This window comes from Citrus sinensis, chromosome 8 (assembly GCF_022201045.2).
Source record: "Citrus sinensis cultivar Valencia sweet orange chromosome 8, DVS_A1.0, whole genome shotgun sequence".
NCBI lineage: Eukaryota > Viridiplantae > Streptophyta > Magnoliopsida > Sapindales > Rutaceae > Citrus > Citrus sinensis.
In genome coordinates this window covers 11905103-11921351 of record NC_068563.1, presented here as the reverse complement: position 1 = coordinate 11921351, position 16249 = coordinate 11905103, and the positions used below count along the sequence as shown (strand labels likewise).

General features: G+C 38.1%; 1 protein-coding gene and 1 non-coding gene across 2 annotated transcripts; one reads left to right on the top strand and one right to left on the bottom strand.

The window, feature by feature from the left end:
• Positions 1-12386: 12386 nt before the first annotated feature.
• On the bottom strand, positions 12387-13547 carry LOC127899315 (uncharacterized). Its single transcript, XM_052432664.1, has 2 exons — positions 13121-13547; positions 12387-13027 (listed from the first exon to the last, which is right to left on the bottom strand). The coding sequence occupies exons 1-2, from the start codon at positions 13545-13547 to the stop codon at positions 12387-12389; spliced, it is 1068 nt and encodes a 355-aa protein (XP_052288624.1).
• A 627-nt stretch (positions 13548-14174) lies between these two features.
• On the top strand, positions 14175-14280 carry LOC127899473 (small nucleolar RNA R71). The gene has a single exon (XR_008051350.1). It is a non-coding gene; the product is annotated as a small nucleolar RNA R71 (small nucleolar RNA).
• Positions 14281-16249: the final 1969 nt, after the last annotated feature.

Below are 16249 nucleotides of genomic sequence, written 5' to 3'. Positions count from 1 at the left end.
CTCTTTAAGTACATATCTAGGGTGTTTACCCTCCATGCCTTTTGAAAAGTGTGCTTTCGCATAACAAATAACATACACCCTCATAAAGAGGAATTCTTAATCCATTTGTTCAGGGCGAGCTAAATCAATATAATGAATCATGTGGGGAGTTCAACTCCCATGGGATATAATTCATAAGGCGATTTCAGTCTTTTAGGTGATTCAAATCAGTGAAACTTAGTGCATGAGATAAATGGCAAGATTTCGATGAATACCGGGCATCCTAGAATAGCTAAGCCAAACTTCATGCAAGTCTTCTCTCTTATACTTAGGGGGATTTGTGTCTTCTCATAGCACATATGCACTTATCAGTCAGACGAAGAATAAGTGTTGCTGAGGAAGAGTTCTTAACCCATTTGATAGACACTTCATGGAGCTTAACTTTCCTCGTGGCGCTTTAGGTGCGTGTTTAAGGTGTTAACCCTGTCCACATATGTACTTGTGAATGACATACTGAATAAGCTTTCATGGGGAGGAATTTTCATTCCATTTATTCAAAATGATTTCGATCAATCTAACAAACGTCAGGAGAGCTTAGCCACCGTGGGCAATAATTCATAGGGTGATATTTACTTTTCACTTTTCCAGGCTATTTAAATAAATGCAAATCAATGTTTAATATAAATGGCAAAATAAAATTCCTGAAGGAGTGCCTTGCGGGCATTCTAGAGCAGTTGAGCTCTTTTTAGGGCCTCTCTTGACCCATTTTGTCATAGATATAGAAGCATTCGTGTCTCCTATATTGTATAATGGCCATTCCCTCATTCCGAGCACGGTTATTCCCTCATCTAGGGTGTGATCATTTGTAACACACGTACATGCATTAGAGGGCCAGCACATGTGCATGCAATTAGAGCGGCCAGCTGCCCATTGCATGCAATACAAGCTGCTTGCTTCACCTCCTTGCGTGGCACAAGCATGTCCCTCCCATTTGCTTGAGGTGGTGATTATATATTTAAAGTAAAGTGAGAGCTGCTTGCTTGCAATCGGTGGCCCAAGTCAGTGGCTATATAAAATGAAACATTTTGAGAATTGCTTCACTTACCAATTTGGAAAACCGAGAGAAAAGAGAAGGAAAAGAAAAAGAAAAGAAGAAAAGAAAAGGAAAAAGGAAAAGGAATAAGCCGAGAGTGTGAGAAATAAAGTGGAATTAAGAGGAAATAATACGGAAATTAGAATTGGATAGTTAGATTAAATCCAGTTGAACCAGTGGGTAATAGATTTATGAAATTTGAGTAATTATGTTACAGTTTGCATGATACGTATAAGTTTTTATATCAATTCTAACAGTTAAATTTCGAACCCTATATTTTAGGAGGAATTCGAGAATCCAAGAACCTACAAGAGTCCCAACGAACCCCAGAGTGAAACAAGGTCTGTGATTGGATGCTATTATTACTATTATGTATTCCGTGAAGCATTTATGTTTGATATTATGATTTAACATCATGTTATGATTATATGTATACATATTATATGTTTGATTGAGTCATGAGATGTGATTGTCAGCCACCATATATGTACCCGTCCCCGTAGACTCTGCGCATGCGTATTGAGAGTTAGGTTACTCTATCTGAGCGATGTAGCTAAATTCCACCGGGTATTGAGAGGTTTTTCCCCCCGCTCTACTCGTACGATGATGATCCCGACGAGTATTGAGAGTTCTTTCCCCTAGGTACTATTTGGTGCAGTTTGTGATGTATGTATGTATGAATTCCATGTTTGCTGATGTGTGGTATTTAGTGTGGAGTTATGTTACATGATTATGTATAAGCACTAATACACATACTTTATTATAGTTATTACTGTTAATATTTTTAATATAATATTACATCCACTCACTGAGCCGCAAGCTCACTATTTTCCTATTTACCCACTTCCTCCCAAGATTCCACAGGATTTCGTGCAGATCAATTCTAGTTAATTGAGGTTGGGCCACGAGACGCATTATTGCATGTATTTCATTTTGAGCACGTTTATGTTGCTTATGTTTTATATGTAAATATTCATGTAATGTCAGTATGTACAATGAGACATAAATTATGCAAGTTTGAATTCATATATGGCTTCAGAAAAGGCACAGAGGTTGTTATGTGTTTATAGGAAATGTCATATTATATACATATTTTCATGAATTAAATCTGTGCTAGAAGTTTTAGTTATTTGTCCGCATGATTCGCCTCAAATAAGACATGTAGGTCAGGGTGGGTTGTGTCATCATTCCCTCATTTGAGGTATGGTCCTGTGAAGGCTGATTGCCTTGCTTTCATTATTTGGTTAGCCTGCTTGCAAGCTAACTTCTTTATGCACGTTTAGCTAGCCATCATGATGGCCGCTTGCATTTTTCTTTTAGTCGAATGGCCTGTAATCAATTTGGGTGAAGTATATATGGGTAATTCAGTTTTGAAAATGTACCTTTAATAGGCACTTGGCAATTTGCTTTTATTCTTAGATCTTCTATGACCTCCACTCCTACATTAAAATTATAGTATTTTCAGATTGTTTCCTGAAATGCCCCAGCTTTCATAACTTTTTATTCATTATCTTAGGGAAATTGTACTTTGATTCTATCTTGAAGCTTATCTCCCTGATTAGGTCAGGTGTCCAGGAGCTTTGCTCATCCAATTTGCTCAATGGTGTTAGTTTCTTCATAGCTATTTTCATTTACAATGAAAGTTTCAAAGCATTAAATTGTGGTGAGTCGTTAGTGGAGATTATTTAAGAGTAAATAATCATGAGACAATGAAGTGGTCATCAATTAAGGAGCTAAGCTCAGCTAATCAAGTAAAGCAATGAATCATTTATTCATATCATAAAGAGATAGCTACATTTATAGATGAAAAAAAAGCATGCATTCATAGATAACTTTTCTCTAGGTAATGAGATTTCATGTCATTACATGACATGGCAGGAGTTAACCTAGGGGAAGCAAACTTATAAGCCTCTTGATTTGCTGTAACTATTTCTAAGAATTGAAAAGAAAAATTAACCATTGTGGGGACCAATGTGGTGTCCACAAGGCCTGCACGTAAGATTGCAAACATAAATTTATAGAAAATAAGAGGTAAAAGAGAGTAGTGATCAGAGTGGTCTATTGATAATATTTCTTTAGCATAGTTGTATTTGTTGGGTGCTTGGCTGTGGTACCATCCATGTCCAGTAACATGTAAGTACTTGAACCAACCGGCTTATCTATTCGGTAATAATCTTCCTAGTTGGCGCAAAGAACTCCTTCTGAAGCTACCTTAGTGTTCAAAGTTATTCTCTTAAGCATTAGATCTCCTTTCTCAAAAGCTCACGAGCAAACCCTTTTGTTGAATAACTCAGAGACATAGTGTTGATATATTGTTGTTCTGAGTTCCGCTCTTTCCAAAAGCTTCATTATGGGTATTCATTAGGATTCCTTCAATTCGATGGAGCTTACCTCATTGGAGTTTATCTTTTTTTTTTTCAATTGAGAGAAATGCTTAGTGAAGGGATATACTCCACTAACACATATTCTGGTAATTGGGTAGTCCCTAATGAGGCCATTTTGGCTATGTTGTCAGCTTCACTGTTCTTGACTCTTGGGACTTGCTCTACTTTCACTTTCTTAAGCTCCATCATTAATTCCTTAGCCTTCTTCAGATAAGCTTTTATGTTCTCCTACTTGGTCTGGTATTTCAAGCCAACTTGGTTTACCACCGATTGAGAATTACTCCCAATAATGAGTCTTCTTACCCTAAGAGCTTTGTATATCCTTAACCAGTAATGATTGTCCTATAATCAACCTCATTATTAGAGGCTCTGAAGAAGAACTGCAATGCATACTAGAGCTTTATTGCCCTAGGGCTTACAATGACCAAACCAACTTCACTTCCATATGAATTCAGACATCTACATATATAGACATCCCAACACTCATAAGGTTTTGGTGGTTACCTCCTTGTTCAGCTCCTCTAGGTTCCTTTTCCTCCCGAATCATTGGCGAATTCTACTGAGAAATCAGTGATGATTTTCACTTTAATGGCTGAGAAGGATGGGGACTTTCTATCTCTGCCTCGATTGCTTCATACCTCTCTTGGTTGAAGGCTTTTCTCTTCTGTTTCATTGACTTATGATGCGAGTCAACATTGAGTCTACGGTAAGATACCTGTGTCTATGCCTAGCATAACTTTATGCATCCAAGCAATACATCGCTAAACCCCCGTAGGAAGGTAATCAGCTGCTCTTTGTTAGTTATTTTTTATAAGCAATTACTACCAATGCCAATGTTCAAGTATACACAACAAGTAATAAAGTGATGAGTATTCAATATCGTCTCCACAGGGATTGATGTTACTCGAAATGCTAAAGCAATAACAATAGTGCAAATCAACTTAAGACTGAAACAATCAATTGTCAAGTAATAACTATCGTAATTAATGATTGTGAGAGATTTAAATAAAATAATATTGTAATGAAATAAAATAGGTTAAATATGTCTAAGATTCAATTGAGATTATAGTAGTTGAATGATCAAACTCTCCTTATGGGGTGACTGTTGTTTATCAAGTTAGCACCAGTTGTTACAATAAGTGCTGCAGCACTGGGCAGAATAAATCTGCATCCTCAGCTATCTCATATTGGAAGTCTCATATCTTTAAATCTATTAACAATGACCATTTGCTAATATATTTATGGTACGACATTATAACCTTTAATCTCTCCACCCTACACGGTGAACACCTATGTCTAGTGTGTCACAAATCTTAACTTCAAGTATTGCCCTTATGGGATTCAAGATAACTTAATCCAGGAAACTCGACTTAAGATCAAGTAGTACTCTAATAATATCCGCTAAGACATGCCCTTTTGCTGCTCTATCTTAACTGAAGCTATTAAATGGGTGGTCAACCGAAATAACAGTTATATTCATAAAAACTACTAGAGTAAAATGCTACAGCAAGGCTATAACAACATATAAGAACAGTCAAGAACCCATTGAATTATTTGTCACTCAACTACAAGTAAATTTAGTTCATATTCTGAATGAGAAAAATAAACATAAATATATGAATCACGGGATACATCAAAACAATTAAAGGAAGAAGAGAAATATAAGTTGAGCAAGGTGAAAGACAAATCCAAATAAGTCTGCATGATTCTTCAATGTTGCCGAAATAGTACTCTCCAATTCTGATCTTCTTATTCTTTCCTTGGTAATTATTCTGATGATAATTTCTTGCCGCCCTTCTATGTGGTGCACGCCTCCATTTTATATTGCAAATTAGGGTAAATGAAAGCCCATAAGCGTGCATATGTTAAATTAGGAAACATGCATATTGCGCTTCTGTGGCTAACCCGCACCTAAGTTCTCTCCCGCATTGCTCCCAGATTGCTATAGCACTGGTTGCTCTAACATCCGCAACAACACTGCATTATTCCCGATTGTGCTTTACTTCTTTTGTGGCCATCTTCTTTCCTCCTCTTGCTCTTCTAATGTCTCAACATCCACTCATGAATTTAGACTTTCTGAAAACCTACGATTATGCACCTGTTTTTAGCACAAATTACTTTGATTCAAGCAAAACTTATTAAAACTCAACTAAAATGAATGTTTATTCAAAATGTAATAAAAACACCTTATTTGTTCTCTAAGTGATCTTGATTCAAGTCTAGAATTGATGTAATAACTCTCATTTCCTAGAGTTATCACACCCCCAAACTTAAACCATTACTTGCCCTCAAGTAATGACACATACTAACACTTCACGCAAACAATCATGCACACAACTTTAGCTCTTTTATCAACTTTGCAAGGATTCTTCCACCTTCATATCACAATCCCAATCATGCAAGATGACCATAGTAAATTAGTTCTAGACTTAAGCTTCTTTCTGTCCACAGTCTGTGTGTGCTCCTTCGATTGAATTCCAGAGATGCTATAACATCACCAAGGGACTGCATGAATTTCAGCAGTGAGAATACTTCATTCATAAATGGGGTAACATAACTTTCACATACTCAAACTGTGATGATTTTAAGATTGATAAACTAGGGAATATTCAACCTCCTCGTTGTAACATTTATCTTTCATGTGAATGTCAATCAATTGTAATGATGACACCCAATTACTCAAACCATGCCCAGATCAGAGTTGATGCAGCAATATCTGCAATGTAATCTTATCTAGAGGTATCTTTTACTCAAGGCTGAACATGGGGCTCATCAACAGACCTGCCTACTCAATGCCTTAGACAGAGGACTTTTTTTTAAAAAAAAAAATATGCTACATCATTGCTCATAACTCTTGCTACCTTTGAACACAATTCTGCATATGGGGTACATACTCAGATCTGGTTACTCAGCAACTTGAGTCATTGGAACAGAGTGTATTTCATAGATATCACAGTCAATCAAACTTGCTTCTCCCCCCAAACTTAGGATCTTTTCTATTCTTTTGGCTCTACTCTAGCAGTCTCATACAATTCAACCAAAGTCTAAGTGTCGGGACAGAATTTCACTTTCATCTATAACTATCTCTACTTGGTATTCTCATAAATACTGAATAACACTCAATTTATCTTCATTAGGTTTTTAAATCCATACACAAATATTAGATAACATAGCTTCACACAACACAAACATAAACAAATGCATTTGGAAACACAACCCCCTCAAACTTGAGAGTGTCTGTGTCCTCACAAGCAGACATAGCAAAGGCATACGAGCTGACAGGGATATGAAAGACTTTAGAAAATACCACGTAATTTGACAAACATATTTTTTTTTTAAGAATGAAAGGAACTAGCAAAGAAAGAAAACTCCCCTGTGGTGGGAACTGCGGCACATGACGGGTTGCTATCAGCACTTTTTGGATGCACTGCACAACTTGTCTTTGGTGAAGCTTGTGGGGAAGTAGCTGGCAATGTCTTTGTCTTTTTCTTCACGGGGCTGGTGATAGGAGTTGTGGCTGGGGTTGCTGTAACAGTGCCTTTAGACGTACTGCCTTTTCTCTTGCTGGATTGTCGCGAACTAGTACGAATAGGCTGGCTAGGAGTTTGCTGTAGAGGAATTGGAGTTGATGCGTCAGCTGCCTGTCCCTTAGCTGTGATAGCAGAAATGATAGCAAGTAGTTGCTTGGCTTGTGCAGGTGTAGGCGTAACCCTGGCTACTGCAGCAGCCAGCTCGGCATCAACTTGCTCCATTTCATCTTCAAAGACTGGAGGTGTTGGCATTTTTGCTTTATCCTTGTCCTTTCCCTTGCCTGCAAGGACTGGAATAGATGGTTTCTCTTCAAGGTCCTCCTCCTCCTCTTTTTGAATAATGTGCTTTTTCCTGGTTTAGGACTGGGTGGGGATGGAAGGTTCTTCACATTCTTTCTCCGAGTTGTCCTCTGCCTCTGTGGGTGAGCTATCTGTTTTAGACTTGTCACCTTCTTCTTCAGGTGGATTAAATGGTTCAGAATCTTCTTATTCTGCCTCTGCTTGTGGTTCGGCTGCAGCTTCTTCTGCTGGTTCATCTGTGGCAGTGGCTTCTTTACTGGCTACTGCTAGAGCACCTATGGTATTGGTGTCAAAATTGTACTGCTGGAGCAAGGAATCATGGAAGTTTCGGTGAGTGCGTTTTATGTACAGAGCAAATTGGTGTAGTTGGTTGTCCAGGTGTTGTAGATAACTCCAAAACCGATTGTTTTCCCTCTGCTGAGCTTCCACACATTGAGTTATACTGGTGCTGAGTGCTTGGATCGTCTGTTCTAAGCCAATAGCTCATCTTACTTCTGTTACAACAGCTGGTTCAGTGGTTGTTCCAGCACTCTCACCAGCAACTCTCTCAATGGCACGTGCCGTAAAGGCACCTTCATTCTTGACATGTTCATCTCTAGCGTTAAGACGAACACCAGAAACTACACAAATGCTGGTGATGAGTGACGGGAATAGCAAGACAGCAGTTCGGTGAGTCTTAACTACACAATCCCGAATTTCTTTTGCGATGATGCTACCCACATCTATGGGCAGCCCTCGAACAATAACATATAACAAGACCAACCTCTCTTGTGAAACCGTAGTATTGTGAGTGGTAGGCATAAGCCTAGATTTCAGAAATTTTACCCATACCTTAGCAATAGGTTTCAAATCTATCTTATTAACTACACGCCCTTCCTCATTAGCCCATGATGCTCCTTCGATTGTAAGAGTTGTGAAAATGGTGTTCCACTTTTTCGGGGTCAATTTATCAAGCAACTTGGCATACTCACAATTAATTTCAGCAGGTAAATTATAAAAAGCATTTATTACGTGAGAGTCTAATGGAACAAGTGTGTTTCTTACCCAAATGTTGTGCTGATCAAGGCTTACCAAATTGGCGTAAAATTCTTTGACTACTGGCAGCACAGGATCTCGAGGGTGGTTGTAAAACTCTAACCATCTGCGCTTTGCCGCAGCATTGTGAATTGTTTGCACAATTCCAGTGAGTTGTTCTGGAAATTGAAACCCTTTTTCTTCTAGAATCTTACGCGGCTCTATGAATTCTTCATATTTTTCTTCGGCGTGGTAACTTTGGAAGCGTGACGGATCTTTGAGGCGGCTGGCTGTTTTCTTATACCTCGGCATTGCTGTAGTAGTTACAAATTGAAGCTAATGTTCCTGAGAGTAAAATGAGAAGAAGATGATAAGAATTAGGAGACTTGTACTTGCGAAGGAGATGGGGAATAGTGTCGTAGCACTAAGCACAGTGACTCCTTTTTATAGTGGACTTTCATTGAAGATAAATACGGTAACTAGAGATAATTGAGGGAAGAAAATATTTTGAATTAAATGTGCATATCCCAAAAACATCGGCCAGTGAAATTAAGGCATTAATTTCGGAGATTTTATTCCGCAATTTCTATCCACATCCATGCATCCATCTGTCACGATTTTATCTCCAACGGTAAGTGAGAGGCTCCATCTTTTAATTTACTGTAACAGTAAAATGTGTTGCTGCAGCACCCATTCGCTTACTCTTGCAACGGATACATACTCCACACTAAAGCTTCTGACACGTGGCTCACCTCTGCACTCTGCCACCATACACTTTCACTTGTCAATATGGAATTCAATTGTCACACATACTTCCCACAAACTAAAATTAATTCTAAAATTATTTAAAAATAAATAGATCAAATGATAGCAAAACAAAAAATTAAATGGCTAGCATAGAAAAACAAAATTAAATAAGATGGTAAAGAGGGAGAGCTGTCAACAAAACCAAAGGAGATCAAAGTTGGTTTGAAGTGGTTGTCTCCATAATGGGTTGCCTCTCATGGAGCGCTTGATTTAAGGTCCTTCAGCCTGACCTTCTTTCATTGATCAATAGCTGGGTTCTTTAAGGAGTAACACCTCCTTTGAACAATCTGCCGCTGGATGTATGTAGTGCTTAACCCTGTATCCATTAACCTTGAATTCTTGACCTGTTTGTTCATGTTGAAGATCAACAGCTCCATGAGGATAAAATTTTAACAGCTTAAATGGGCCAGACCATCGTGACTTGAGCTTTCCCGGAAATAATCTTAGTCTTGTGTTGTGGAGCAACACTAATTGACCAGGGTTGAATTGCCTGTGTTGAATATGCTTGTGTGCCAGTGTTTTGTCCTCTCTTTATAGATTCTTGCATTTTCATATGAAAATAGCCGTAATTCATCAAGCTCACAAAGTTGAAGCTTTCTTTGTTCTGCTGCAGCATGAATATCCCAATTTAATTTCTTCAGTGCCCAGTGTGCTTTATACTCTAGCTCTAGTGGCAAATGACAAGCCTTTCCATAAACAATTCGGTAAGGGGACATGCCGAGTGGAGTTTTGTATGATGTTTTATAGGCCCATAGTGAATCATGTAAGTGTAAAGACCAATCCTTCCTCGTTGGGTTCACCACTTTTTCTAAGATCTTTTTAATTTCTCTGTTGGACACTTCAGCCTGACCATTAAACTGTGGGTGATATGTTGTTGCTACCTTGTGTCTGACTTCATATTTTACCATTGCTGCAGCAAAGACTTTGTTACAAAAATGTGTACCCTCATCACTAATAATTGCTCTAGGAGTGCCAAACCTGAAAAAAAATATTTTTCTGAAGAAAAGCCACTACTGTTTTAGCATCATTGGTAGGCAATGCTGCAGCTTCTACCCACTTGGAGACATAATCCACAGTAACAAGGATATATAAGTTCCCAAAGGATGGTGGGAAAGGTCCCATAAAATCTATTCCCCAGACATCAAAAACTTCCACTTCTAGAATGTTAGTCAATGGCATTTCATGTCTCCTAGTTATGTTTCCTGTCCTTTGACACCTGTCATAACATTTAACAAATTCATAAGCATCTTTAAAAATAGTGGGCCAGTAATAACCTGATTGCAGTACTTTAGCAGCTGTTCTGTGACCACCAAAATGTCCTCCATATGCTGCAGCATGACATGACTCCAGTATGTGGGGAATCTCTCATTCTGCAGCACATCTTCGTATTACTTGATCTGAGCACAACTTGTATAAATGTGGGTCATCCCACTAATAACTTCTAACATCATGAATAAATTTCTTTTTCTCTTGAAACTTCAGCTCAGGCGGTAGCAACCCACTTACTAAATAGTTAGCAAAGTCTACATACCATGGAGAATCTGACTGCTGCAGCATTTGTGCTTGCTGTACCACCAACAGCTGTTCATTAGGAAAAGTTTCAGTGATGTCTTTCCTTGTCAATGTGTTTGTGTCTACTTCCAGCCCTGACAGGTGGTCTGCTACTTGATTCTCGGTCCCCTTTCTATCTTTAATTTCCAGATCAAATTCTTGTAGCAATAAGATCCATCTGATTAATCTTGGCTTGGCATCCTTTTTTGAAATTAAGTATCTGATGGCTGCATGGTTTGTATATATAGTCACTCTATTGCCCACCAAGTAGGCTCTGAATTTGTCAAAACCAAATACTACGGCTAGCAACTCTTTCTCTGTAGTGGTGTAGTTGATTTGAGTTTGAGTAAGAGTTTTGCTTGCATAGTATATGGAGTGAAAAACCTTATCCTTTCTTTGCCCTAATACTACTCCCACAGAATGATCACTAGCATCACACATCAACTCAAATGGTGAAGTCCAGTCTGGAGATATAATTACTGGAGCAATGATCAGAGCTTTCTTTAATTCTCTAAATGCTTAATGACACTCTTTGTCAAAGTGAAAGGGCTTGTCATGTTCCAGCAATGAGCATAATGGTTTAGCTACTTTGGAAAAATCCTTAATGAATCTTCTGTAAAATCCAACATGACCCAAAAAGCTCCTAATACCCTTTACTGAAGTTGGAGGTGGCAGTTTATCTATTACCTCTATCTTGGCTTTGTCTACCTCAATGTCATTCTTTGATATCTTGTGACCCAATACTATTCCTTCTTGCACCATGAAATGGCACTTTTCCCAATTGCGTACTAAGTTGGTCATCGCACATCTTTTAAGAACTTCTTCCAAGTTGTGTAAACCATCATTGTATGTTTCTCCAAAAACTAAGTCATCCATGAAAACTTTTAAAATTTGCTCTACCATATCAGAAAATATAGACATCATGCATCTCTGAAAAGTTGCTGGAGCATTGCATAACCCAAAGGGCATTCTTCTGAAGGCAAATGTTCCATAAGGACAAGTAAATGTAGTTTTCTCCTGATCCTCTAGAGCTATAGCAATCTGGTTGTAGCCTAAATACCCATCTAAGAAACAATAATATTGTTTTCCAGCAAGTCTGTCCAACATCTGATCTATGAATAGCAGTGGAAAGTGGTCCTTCCTTGTGGCTTTGTTTAGCTTCCTGTAATCCATACATACTCTCCAACCAGTCACTGTCCTTGTAGGAATAAGTTCATTCTTCTCATTAGCTATTACTGTTATCCCTCATTTCTTTAAAACACATTGAACTGGGCTCACCCATGAACTATCTGATATTGGGTATATGATTCCAGCATTCAATCATTTGATGATTTCCTTCTTCACCACTTCTTTCATAATAGGGTTCAACCTTCTCTCGTGTTCTACCGAATTGCTGGAGCAATCTTCTAACAGGATTTTATGCATGCATATTGATGGGCTTATCCCCTTTATATCTGCCATGGTCCATCCAATTGCTCTTCTGTATTTTCCAAGCAAATCTACTAGACTCTGTTCTTGACCTGCATCCAAAGTAGAAGAAATGATTACAGGGAGTGTGTTGTTTTGACCAAGATAAGCATACTTCAAATGTGAAGGTAACAGTTTTAATTCAAGACTAGGAGGTGATTCAATAGATGGTAAAGTTGTTTTTACTTCCCTGTCTGAAAGATTCAGATGTTCAATAAACCTGTTGTGCCTATCAAATTGCTTTTCTTCCATCCAATCTGTCTAAATTGCTGCAACATCTTCCTCTTCTACATCATCAAAGGTAGTGACTTTGTCAAATACATTACTGTAGCATCTGTCCATTATGTCTGCTACAATAAAATCCACTACACTTAGGAAATTACAGTCTTCTACTTCATCAGGGTTCCTCATAGCCTCTAGTACATTAAATGTGACTTGCTGATCATTCACTCTCATGGTGAGCTCTCCTTTCTGCACATCTATCAGAGTCTTTCTAATTGCTAGAAAAGGTCTTCCAAGTATAATGGGTACCTCTTTATCAGCTTCAAAGTCCAGTACAATGAAATCCACTGGAAATATGAATTTGTCAACCTTCACCAGTACATCCTCTATTTTACCTTCAGGGTATGCATGAGATCTGTCAGCTAATTGCAGAGTGACTGTTGTTGGTCTACATTCCCTTACTCCTAGTTGCTTAAATACAGATAATTGCATCAAATTAATACTGGCTCCTAGGTCACAAAGTGCTCTGCCAGCATACCTAGTTCCTATAGAGCAGGGTATTGTAAAACTCTCTGGATCTTTCACTTTTGCAGGAATCTTACTTTGGAGCATATGACTGCTTTCCTGTGTTAAAGCAACAGTTTCAAATTCTCCCAGCCTTCTTTTTCGTGCCAAGATATCTTTTAGAAATTTCACATAATTTGGCATTTGCTCCAAAACTTCCACAAAAGGTATATTTATATGTAATTGCTTCAGCACTTCCAGGAATTTACTGAACTGCTTGTCTTGTTTTTGCTTCTGGAACCTTTGTGAGAAAGGTGGTGGATGTCTAAATTGCTGGGTGGCTTCAAGGGGTAGTGAACCTTGTTTGTTTGGGTAGGTGCAGGTTGTGGCTACTAGTGTTGCAACTTCTTTTTCAGCATGTTCTGGTTGATTTTCCTCTGCAGTTGCTGTAGCTTGGCTCATGTAACCAGTGTCTTGATGGGGGGCTTGTTGTAACATGCTTCCATTTTGAGGTGGTTTTTGTGCTGAATTGAATTTTGTCTCATTTTTTGTCACATCAACTGGGGTATCAACATTCTTTCCAGATCTCAAATTAATTGCCTTACAGTGTTCTTTGCTCTCTCTTCTAAGGTCTTCTGTGTTGTTACGTAGGCTTCCTTGAGTTCTGCTGCTCATTGTTGTGGCTAGTTGTCCCATTTGGTTTTCTAGGTTTCTTAAGGATATAGCTTGACTCTGCACAATTGCTTCATTCTTTGCAATGTACTCCTTAATTAGTGCTTCCAATGAAATGATTGTATCCTGACTGATATGCTTTTGCCCTTGACTTTGCTAATGAAAACCAGGTGGTTGTGTGTTTCTATTTTGTCCATTTAATGCTGGAGCATTTCGATTCTGACTACTCCATGAGAGATTTGGGTGTTGCTTCTAGCCAGGGTTGTAAGTATTTGAATATGGGTTGTTCTGAGGTTGTTGATTGAAATTACCCACATAGTTTACTGAAACTAGATTTCCAGGACAATTATCAAAGTCATGTTCTTCACCACAATATACACAAGAAAGTTCAGCAACTTGCTTTACTGTTGCTGGAGCAGATGTCATGGCCTTTACCATGTTAGTCAATGAGGTTACTTGTGCTGATCCTCTTGCTGCTCGTTGCCTGGCTGAAGGCCACTGATAATTATTATTGGCAATTCTCTCCAGAATTTGATAAGCTTTTCAGTGTAAGATTTGGATAACAGGGCTCCGTTTGCTGAAGCATCCACCATTAACCTTGTACTCGGATTCAACCCATTGTAAAAAATTTCTAATTGAATGCAACAGAGAATACCAGGATGAGGACACCTTCTGAGCAATTCTTTGAATCTTTCCCAAGCCTCGTACAAACTCTCATCTTCAAGTTGATGGAAGGAAGTAATCTCATTCTGCAACTTTGCATTTTTTGTACGTGGGAAATATTTCATTAGGAATTTATCAGCCAATTCATTCTATGTAGTGATGGAATCAGATGGTAACAAATTTAACCATGCTCTTGCTTGATCTCTTAAGGAATAAGGAAAGAGTCTCAGCCTTAAGGTATCTTGTATTGCTCCAGTAATCTTGAAGGCATCACCTACTTCCAAGAACAATTTAAGATGGAGATGAGGATCTTTATTTGGCAATCCATTGACTTGATCAACTGTTTGCAACATTTGAAACATCACTGGCTTCAACTCAAAATTTGCAGCTTCTACTTCAGGTCTGATGATGCCAGGGTGTACAACTTGAGGAGTTAACACAGCATAATTTCTTATAGCTCTGTCTCTGTCATCAGCCATGTAAATAATATTGTTATTGCTTGGCTGTCTCCCGTTAGCTTGTTCATTCTGCTCTTCTTGAATGTTGACTGGTTGTAAGGGCCCGTGAGGATTCAAATTTCCCGCATCTTGCAAATTATTCATGTTTGAAACAATTTTTGAATTCCTTTGTTCTCTTCGCAGTCTCCTGACAGTCCTTTCAATCTCAAGATAGAATTGGATACCACAGATCTGTCGTTGTGCATGCATGTACCGATCTGCCAATAAATATAATGAATCAAATCAAATTTGGCGCTATCAAGATTTACTTCATACTTCAAAAATAAACAATCAATCCCCGACAATGGCGCCAAAAACTTGTTGGTTATTTTTTATAAGCAATTACTACCAACGCTAATGTGCAAGTATACACAACAAGTAATTTAAGTGATGAGTATTCAAGATCGTCTCCACAGGGATTGATGTTACTCAAAATGCTAAAGCAATCACAATAGTGCAAATCAACTTAAGACTGTAACAATCAATTGTCAAGTAATACCTATCGTAATTAATGATTGTGAGAGATTTAAATAAAACAATAGTGTAATGAAATAAACTAGGTTCAATGTGTCTAAGATTCAATTGAGATTATAGTAGTTGAATGATCAAACTGTCCTTATGGGGTGACTGTTGTTTATCAAGTTAGCACTAGTTGTTACAACAAGTGCTGCAGTACTGGACAGAATAAATCTGCATCCTCAGCTATCGCATATTGGAAGTCTCATACCTTTAAATCTATTAACAATGACCAATTGCTAACATATTTATGGTACGGCATTATAAGAACAGTCAAGAACCCATTGGATTATTTGTCACTCAACTACAAGTAAATTTAGTTCATATTCTGAATGAGAAAAATAAACATAAATATATGAATCACGGGATACATCAAAACAATTAAAGGAAGAAGAGAAATATAAGTTGAGCACGGTGAAAGACAAATCCAAATAAGTCTGCACGATTCTTCAATGTTGCCGAAACAGCACTCTCCAATTCTGATCTTCTTCTTCTTTCCTTGGTAATTATTCTGATGATAATTCCTCGCCGCCCTTCTATGTGGTGCACGCCTCTCTTTTATATTGCAAATTAGGGTAAATGAAAGCCCATAAGCGTGCATGCGTTAAATTAGGAAACATGCAGATTGCGCTTCTATGGTTGACCCGCGCCTAAGTTCTCTCCCGCATTGCTCCCAGATTGCTGCAGCACTGGTTGCTCTAACATCCGCAACAACACTGCATTATTCCCGATTGTGCTTTACTTCTTTTGTGGCTATCTTTTTTCCTCCTCTTGCTCTTCTAATGTCTAAACATCCCCTCATGAATTTAGACTTTCTGAAAACCTACGATTATGCACCTATTTTTAGCACAAATTACTTTTATTCAAGCAAAACTTATTAAGACTACTAAAATGAATGTTTATTCAAAATGTAACTAAAATGTAATAAAAATACCTTATTTGTTCTCTAAGTGATCTTGATTCAAGTCTAGAATTGATGTAATAACTCTCATTTCCTAGAGTTATCACACCCCCAAACTTAAACCATTACTTGCCCTCAAGTAATGACAC

Bases quoted from the DNA above. Each gene is read 5' to 3' on its own strand.
- LOC127899315 (XM_052432664.1), bottom strand. From the start codon at position 13,547: ATGGGACAACTAGCCACAACAATGAGCAGCAGAACTCAAGGAAGCCTA. The intron at 13,028-13,120 runs GTAAATTCCTGG...AATTTCTAAAAG, and splicing joins AAAACAAGACAAGCAGTTCA to ATATCTTGGCACGAAAAAGA.